An 8,646-nucleotide genomic window follows, 5' to 3' on the forward strand; every position below is an offset into this window, starting at 1 on the left:
AAAAAAAAAAAAAAAAAAAAATTCCTAACACTTTGATTTATTAAATATGCTCTCTCGTTTTTTTCCCTAGCCACTAGACTAACAGGGAAAAATATTTATGTTCAAACAACTTTATAAGTATTTATATCCTAAAGATTTAGTGGCTCTTTGGAAAAATCGTATACACAAATTAGAAGAAAAACATTTTAATGTCATTCTTCAGTAAGTACTTACTCATGATACGAGTGCACCTTTTGGGCCCCACACATCTTCCAGACCTGGAATCAGATGGAACACTCCCCAGCAGTTTCTGTCCCCTGATTTTTGCCTGGAATTTGCTACTTTTCATAGCAACTGCTGAAATCCCAGCTCTACAGGGCTGTGGTCACACAGATGGGACTGTGGCAGAAACTAAGGTTGAGACTGACTCACTTGAGCTAGTCGTTTGCTCAGTGTCTGACAGATGTTAATTACTGCTGTGTTCTGGTTAAAAGTTTGAACTAGGCTGCAGTGCCCCAGGGTTCCCTGATACACAGTTTGGGAGCCAGGGGAGGTGCCAGGCACGCTGGGATAGGAACAGGTGGGAATCGTGAGGAAGGGCTCAGTCTGGCGCAGTCACCTGGCTCAGCCCCTCAGCTGTGTGAACTGGGACCTGTGTGGTCGGGGGATAGCAGGGAACGTGAGGACCCCCTGGAGGTCCACATCTGCACGCCGGGAAGCGCTCTTCACACGGCCATACAGTCATTTGCATCTGGGTGCAGACCCCGATTCTGCCCTTTGGTAGTGGCTGTAGAGGGGATGACAGGAGCTGATCTAGGATGCTTGGGGGTTCAGTGCTGGAGTTTCCTGTGCAGAGAGCCCCAACCTGTTTCTGCCCCCAGGGACTGCTACTACGACAACTCCACCACGTGCCCCAAGTGTGCCCGGCTCAGCCTGAGGAAGCAGTCGCTCTTCCAGGAGCCAGGTCCTGACGTGGAGGCCTAGCACTGAGGAAGCGTGCTGGGCACCCTGCCTGGCCCGCCGGGACCCACCCTGCCAACATCAAGTTGTTCGTCCTGCTCTGGAGACCCCTGGGGTGTGGCCCCTGGACCCCTCCACCCCTGCTGGGTGGGCAGTGTCGAGGACCGAGGGGGTGGGTAGTGTCAGGGACCGTTGTCTCCCAGGTGCTTGCTGGGACTCGGGGTGGCCGCACCTGGGTGTGCTGCTGTGAGGGGTGCTTGCGTGGCCCCCATCTTTCCCCCAATGGGCAGGGAGTTGGGGGGACATCTCACCTCCCCCATGGCACAGAACCCTCCACACCCCTGGACCAGGGCATCTGGGCCGTAGAGATTCCACAGCTCCCGTCCTGGCCACCCTGGAAACTCATCAGGCCAAGACTCTGAGAGAGCTTCAGAGGAGAGTTGAGTAACACCTGAGGATGTGGCTGCACACACCCAGCCGAGGGCTGAGTCTCACCTGCAGTGGGGTTTCGGCTCTGCCTGGAGGCTCCATCCCTTTCAGCCACTTGGGGACTTCCGGTTGTTCCCAGCTGGGGCTGTTCACAGTTGTCACCTGTAGACCTGCCTCGACCCTGGCCTGAGATTCAGAGGCCTCACTGGGTGGTCAGTCTAGTGGGGTTACCTGTTGTTTCTGTACAGCAGCAGGGAAGGGGGCCGTGGAGCTTTTCCCTGCTGGGCGCTCCTGCCTTGGCCCAGCCCCTTTCCTGGTGCTCCAAGCTAGGAGGCCGTGGCCCCAGCCTGAGGAGGGTGTCCTGGCCTCCAGGTGTGGAGCAGGGACTGTGTGCTGAGGGAGGTTTTAGTGAGGCGATGGGATCCTACAGGGGTCCGGTGGCATTTCTTGGAACCAGATTTGCCTGAGGAACTCGGTCCTGCTGCCTGTGGAGGCCTCTAGATAGCTCGGGAACGACCAGTCAGTGGCCTTTTGTTTGGGGGCCTGAGGTCAAGAGCTGGGAGTATTTGCTCGACAGCCCATTCAGGAAGATCCGGGCAGGGGCGTGTGGGAGGTCCCTCACTCCACAGGACAGAGGCCCCTGGACAGCAGAGGAAACCTACGGCTCTGGGTGAGGGGACACTTGGCTTTGGTGTTTGCACTTTACAGATCCTGCGGTCCACGAGGGGCCTCAGGAGAGGACATGTCAGGACATGCTTCCCAGCCTTCTACCGTGGGAAGTGGGGGTGCTCCTGTCTGTCCTTTTCCCCCACACCCTGGACTGCACTTGGCTGTTGGTGCACATGGTTGGCACACATGGTGGGCAGAGGGCAGAGAATGTCACTGCTTGGATATTTGTCCCCTTTGACCAGGAAGCCCAAGAGGAGACACCTCAGCCAGCAGAAAGGCCGCCCAGCTCACTGGCTCATTCCAGGAGCGGGAGACACAGCAGGGTCTCCTCTTTGCCCTCCGCCATCAGGAAGGGGATGGTGTCCTCTCCCCACTGTGGTGGCTTTAGGCGAGGTTCTTACTGTCTGCTCTGCCTCGGTTTCCCCATCTGGAAAATGGGGGCAGGGGTACTGACCTACCTCAGGTGGCAAGGTGAGCAGGGAACATGTTGGAGTCCTTTAGAGAGTGTGATGTGAGGTTGGATCAACAGTGTGTGTTCCTGTCCTGCTTCCCCTTCCTCTTTGGGGCTGAGGAGGGGGTTAAAGGCCAAATGCTGTTTCCCAACACCCTGAAGTCTGCACACGTCTCATGAATGCATCACACTTCTGTCATATGGATATTAGCCATTCCGAAATCTGTGTAATCAACTTCACATTATTCAAGTTTCAAATCACTGTGTCCATAGAAAAATTATACTGGCATTTGCTGGACAAAGGGTTGGGCCCTTTTTATTTTTACCTGCCACCCAGCATCTCCCCCACCTGCCCCTTCTGGGTGACACAGTCTGTAAACAGAATCATGTATGGGTCTTTGTCTGAGTCTGTAGCACAGCAGGAAAAGCCCAGCAAGGACCAAGTTTGCACCGCCAGCACCCACACCATGGGTGGTCCCACAGCACGGGACCAAGCTGGCCTGAGGGATGCCCAGTTGTAACAATGCTGCTGTCACTGTCTCATTAAATATATGTCCTTTCGCCTGGTGTGTGTGTGGTGAATTGGGGACAAAGTAAGAGAAATTGGTTTGTTGACATAGAAGTCATTTGCAGGCTTAGGAAAGAGCTTTTGCCATCCAGTGGAGTTGAATGTAATATGGTGTGAGGTGAAATAACATGTCCTGATTGGTTGGGAGAACGACCTGTGGTGGTGTCACAGACTTGTTGAACATCTCTGGGCTTAAGCTGTTCTCCTGCCTCCGTCTCCCAAGTAGCTGGGACTACAGGTGCATGCCACCACGCCCAGCTAATTTTTTGTATTTTTAGTAGAGACAGTTTTACCATGTTGGCTAGGCTGGTCTCAAACTCCTGGCCTCAGGTGATCTGCCTGCCTCGGCCTCCCAAAGTGCTGGGATTACAGGCGTGAGCCACGGCGCCCGGCCAGGCATCAGTTTTTCTTAGTGTCAGATGTCCTTCCAGAAGGGCGTTCCCACTGGCAGTGTATGACAATGTCCATTACCCTATAGCCTCAACAGCAGATTGTGTGGTCATACCTTTCAATGCAGTGTGAGAAATGTATATTTGTCATTTTAATTTGCATTTCTCTAATCATGAGTGAGGTCAAACTTCTCATATGTTTCAGGATCTAATTTATGAATTATGTGCCCATTTTTTCGATTGGGTTCTTGGTATTTTTTCTTCTTCTGAGTTTCTCACATATTGGTGATATTAGCCTGTTATTTGTGAGATGTAAATATTTTCTTTATGAATTGCCATTTGACTTTGTGGTATTTTCTTTCCTATGGCAAAGTTTTATTTTGCTTACATTTTTATATGGTCACATTGATTAATGTTTATTTCATCTAAGTTTTAATGTCTGGAAGGGCTAGTCTCCCCTTTGCAATTTTTCTTTTTCTTTTTTTTTTTTTTTTGAGACGGAGTCTCGTTCTGTCACCCTGGCTGGAATGCAGTGGCGAGATCTTGGCTTACTGCAAGCTCCACCTCCCAGGTTCATGCCATTCTACTGCCTCAGCCTTCCAAGTAGCTAGGACTACAGGCGCCCGCCACCATTCCCAATTTTTTTGTATTTTTTTAGTAGAGACGGGGTTTCACTGTGTTAGCCAGGATGGTCTCGATCTCCTGACCTCACAATCTGCCTGCCTTGGCCTCCCAAAGTGCTGGTATTACAGGCGTGAGCCACCGTGCCCGGCCTCAAATTTTCTTTTTTAACAAACGTCTTCTGCTGGGCATGGTGGTTCACACTTTCAATCCCTGCACTTTTGGAGGCCCAGGCTAGAAGACCATTTGAGTCCAGGAGTTCCAGACTAGCCTGGGCAACACACAGACTCCTTCTCTACCAAAATAATTAGCTGGGGGTGGTGGCATGTGCCTGTAGTCCCAGCACTCCAGAGGCTGAGGTGTGACGATTGCTTGAGCTTTGGAGGTCGAGGCTACAGTGAGCCAAGATTGCGCCACTGCACTCTAGCCTGGATGATAGAGCGAGACCCTGTCTCAAAGAAAAAAAAAGTTTTCCTGGCGATTCTTACACATATATGAGCTTTTCAAAGCATATATTTAAATAACATTTTAATGACAAAATTTGATACTCTCAAGCATCAAAATGGAAATACCAACAGCAAGGTTTCCAGGGATGTCGAACACCGCAGAGCAGAGAGGCCTGGCTGGGTCTCCACTGTTGAGGTCGTCATGGTGCTTCTGCTTTGTTCTGATTAACTTTTGGTTACACACATGGAAAAATGACCTAAGAGAGTTGTTTTGAACAGTGCTTTTTCTCATTGTACAGCTTCTGGTAACAGTTTATTGCATCACTGATAGCTCTGGAAACTCTTTCATCATTAGGGCTGTTACTAGCAAGGACCTGCAAGCCAGCCTCCAAATGCGAGAGGACTGCCGACAGTCTTCCTGTGGTTAACTGCCGCACTGCCCAGGGATCATCTTCCCTCTCCTCCTGCCCCACTGCCGGCTCCTGTTTCAGCTGCATTAGTTCCTCATTTGGGAGATCTTCATGGGACTGCAGCAACTGGTCCACAGCAGCCTCAGCAACCTCCTCAAAGGCCACATTTCTGGCAAGGGTCACAATGGTTTTTTTAAGCTGTGCAATGTTATCTGCCCGGGAAAAATGCTGGGCCTGAACACACTCAGGCCAAATCTTCTCCTACACGCTGTTCATTATCGCTGGTTTGAGCTCCTCCCAAGTACGCAGTGTTGTCCGCAGCATCCATGATGCTGTAGTTTCTCCAAAATTCCCTGATCACAGCTGTATCCTCACCATCCGTTGCTTCTAGGATGTGCTCAGAAGTCCTCAGATAGTGAGCTTTGAAGGCAGAGGCTACCCTTGACATAAGGGCTGGATTTAGTCAGTTGTACCGTCATGAATGTATTATACTCTTATGTTATCAGAAACATCGCTCAAATTCACAGGGTGGCATGACGCATTGTCTAGTATGAGCAATGCTTTGTTGGTGAGATTATTTTAGGCACAGTGTTTTTCAACGGCAGGGCAAAAAAAGTAAGCGAACCATTCATGAAAGATGCTCCTGGTCCCCCAAGCTTTTCTGTTGGAGCGCCAAATCACGGGCAAATTGGGCTTCGAGTACCCCTTCAGAGCCCTGGGGGTTTCCAAGCGGTACACCAGTAAGGGCTTCAACTTAAAGTCCCCAGTGGCACTGCCACCAAGCAGCAGCATCAAGCGATCTTTGTATGACTTAAACCCTGGCTCAGCATTCTCTTCCTCGGAAGTGAACGTTTCTTCGGGCATTCTCTTCCAATCAAGTCCTGTCTCATCTACGTTAAAGACACCTGTGTACATGTTCTTGTTGCTGGGAGCTTCAACCTGAAGTGGGGCAAACAGTGGCGCTCCTTGACTCTCACAAGCCACCCTGACCCTTTACTCACATGAAGCCTCTCCGCTTGAGAGCTTTCGCCATGTTCACGCTGCAAGTCATCAAACTTAGCCTTCTGAACGATGGCGGCGTTCAAGGGCGCATTTCGCTGCCTCTAGTCTTCCAGCCACAAGCTCAGCAGCCGCTCCATACTCTCCATCACTGCACTTCGCTGGCGAGTCAACCGTGAGGCTCTCAAAGGAGTAGCTATTTGAGAACTCGATTTTTTTTCTTTACTATCTCAGATGGTCGCCACTGTGGAGACAGCAAGACCTAAGGCCTTTGCGATCTGACTGAGCTTCTCACCCGCTTCAAATCGGCGTAACACTTCCAATTTGAGGTCAAGGGTAATCACTTTCCGTTCCCTTTTGGCACTAGGGATGACAGTTGCATCTGTGGGCGTTTTCCCAGGCATTTCTGCCTCCAAAATGTCAGAAAATCACAGCGGTCTCAAGTGCAAGAAGGCTGTGGTTCCTCTACGTCCCCCTGCAGAACTCGGTAAACAGAAAACGAGGCTGCGAAGAGGCGCAGGCTGGTGTCCCGGAGACGTGGACGGGTCGCCATGGGCAGCCCCAGCCCCACTGCCCAGCCCCGCTGCTTCACTGTCCACTCCGAGGAGGCCGCGCGGGTCTCCCGGTGCCGCTCCAGGTCCGCGTGCTGGGGCCGTGCGGCCGCAGGCACATACAAGCGGCCTGGGTTCTGGGGCTCCAGAGAAGGTTGCAACCAACCAAGCAGACAAACGGAACTCCGTGAGGGGGACACTGCGGCAGCAACGTCCCGGGGCGGTTTTCTGCTGCAGCGGAGGGCGGGCCGGGCGGCTGTTCGGTTTCGGGAGCTGCTTTCCACGGAGGATCCCAGCAATAAGTGTGGATGCAGATGCCCGATTTAAGATAAGCCTAAAGGCGCTGGGTATCCCCTTGGCGCCCAGCTGTCTGGGCAGGACGAGCCTGCGCTCGCGATCGAAGCCTCGAACTGTCAGGCGACGGCGCGGACACCCAAGACGGGGCCCCAGCCGGCGCCGCGGCCCTGCTGCGCATGCGCGAGACCGCCGTGTGCGCGCGGCGCCGTAGGACCACTCTCCTTTGCGCATGCGCACGCTCGGGCGGCGCGGGGTCTGGGTCTGGGAATGTGGAACCGGCCGCTGGCGGCGGCCGGCAGTAGAGCGGTGGCCGGGCCACTGGCCTTGCTGTGGCGATGTGGTGGTCCAGGAGGCAGCAGGACGGCCAAGACCAGCGCGAGGGCCCTGGGCACGGCCCGGCAGGTGAGCGAGGAGGCGCTGTCCGCCGGTTCCGGGCGGCTGGTCTGCGCTGGACGCCGCGTGACGCCATTCGCCTGCGCCGGCCGCCGCGTGACGCCATTCGCCTGCGCCGGCCGCGACCCGGTCCCCACAGTGAGGCCGGCAGCCCCTGGCCGGAGCTTCCCGCTGCCCGCCTCCTCCCGGGCGTCCCCTCCGTCTCCAAACTCCTCTTCTCCCCGCTGCCTCTTCCACCCACTTGTTGCGGAATGCCCGCTGTTTCCTGGATGCCCGCGCACCTCGGACATCGGAACCGGGACCTCCAGCCTCCTTGCTGGGCTCTGTAGAGAGCCGGGCGTTGAGCGGTTTGCGCCTGAGTCCCACCTGCTCGCGAACCAACTTCGCGGCCCCGCGTGCCGGCCCGTTTCCTCCTGGGCTCGGCGGCATTCGGCTGTATCCACCTCGCGGTTACTCAGTGGACCAGATACGATGAGAGGCGTGAAAGGGTTTTGCAAACTGTTCTTCATTCCGCGACCAGTCACTGTCGTAACAGCTAATACTGAGAGCTAAGGGCTCCACGCGGATTGTCTGTCTTACACCCGCCCTGTAGGTAGATATGGCTGTAACCGTATTGTAATTTATTATATTATTTTTTAAATTTGGGGGCGGGGCCGGAGTCTCGCTGTGTTGTCTAGGCTGGAATCGAACTCATGGGCACAAGCGGTTCTCCTGTCTCAGCCTCTGGAGTAGCTGGGGCTACAGGCTTGAGCCACGTGCCCTGCTCATAACCCTGTTTTTTATAGGGTTATGGTCTAAGGCCGGAATATTCTATATTTTAAGATTGCTTTATTTTTATGTTGCTACATCCCAGTGGGCAGCAGTAACGTTGAATTTTTTTTTTTCTAATGCAGAGTTTTTGAATTTTGATCCCAGAAAACTGTCATGGTTTTCAGACAGTAGTAAAATAAGAAGAAGGGTTCCATGAGTATTTCTGTCCTGCCTTCAGGAATGAACTTTCCCTTCATCTCCATTCATTTGGGAAACTGTATGATGGTTTTGTTTCTAGCAATATGAGCGAAAGCAGTCTTTCACCTGTGGCCATGTGGCATCAGCATTGCAGAGGCCCTCCTGGTGGTTAACACATGTTAACAGTCAGCAATGTACAATATCAGTGTGTACAGCCTAATACAGCCCAGGAGAGTTTTGAATCATTGAACTGCTATAGACCCCTTTATGAAGGGAGGACGGACGTTGAGTGATCTTTGAGTTCCTTCCCAGACTGGGTCATTCATCTGTATCTCATTTATTAGAGATCAATCTGTTAATCATCTACCAGGGAATGTCTGGGTGAACACAACAGGCAAGGGCTCTGCCCCACTGGCTTGCTCTCCTTTGAGAGCTTAATGACTTGTGGACTGAGGGTGACATGCAGAAGTTGGAGAGGTGGCAGCAATTTGCTTTTTTTTTTTTTTTTTGAGATGGAGTTTCCCTCTTGTTGCCCA

The 8,646-nt window shown here is 52.8% G+C and overlaps 2 protein-coding genes across 9 annotated transcripts in view; one reads left to right on the forward strand and one right to left on the reverse strand.

The window, feature by feature from the left end:
• Window positions 1-3,048, forward strand: part of DEF8 (differentially expressed in FDCP 8 homolog (mouse)) — an 18,616-nt gene extending 15,568 nt beyond the window's left edge. For all 8 annotated transcript variants that reach the window (XM_011972148.1, XM_011972175.1, XM_011972156.1 and 5 more), the window contains one exon: window positions 861-3,048. In XM_011972148.1, the coding sequence (XP_011827538.1) occupies window positions 861-963 (103 nt within the window). In that variant the 3' untranslated portion in view covers window positions 964-3,048. The remainder of the gene's footprint in view (window positions 1-860) is intronic.
• Window positions 3,049-4,769: 1,721 nt separating this feature from the next.
• CENPBD1 (CENPB DNA-binding domains containing 1) lies at window positions 4,770-6,325 on the reverse strand. Its single transcript, XM_011972605.1, is given in 3 exon segments — window positions 4,770-5,134; window positions 5,828-5,857; window positions 5,860-6,325. Coding segments are annotated over 3 exon segments (861 nt in total).
• Window positions 6,326-8,646: the final 2,321 nt, after the last annotated feature.

This window comes from Mandrillus leucophaeus, unplaced genomic scaffold (genome assembly GCF_000951045.1).
Source record: "Mandrillus leucophaeus isolate KB7577 unplaced genomic scaffold, Mleu.le_1.0 Scaffold10, whole genome shotgun sequence".
Taxonomy (NCBI): domain Eukaryota; kingdom Metazoa; phylum Chordata; class Mammalia; order Primates; family Cercopithecidae; genus Mandrillus; species Mandrillus leucophaeus.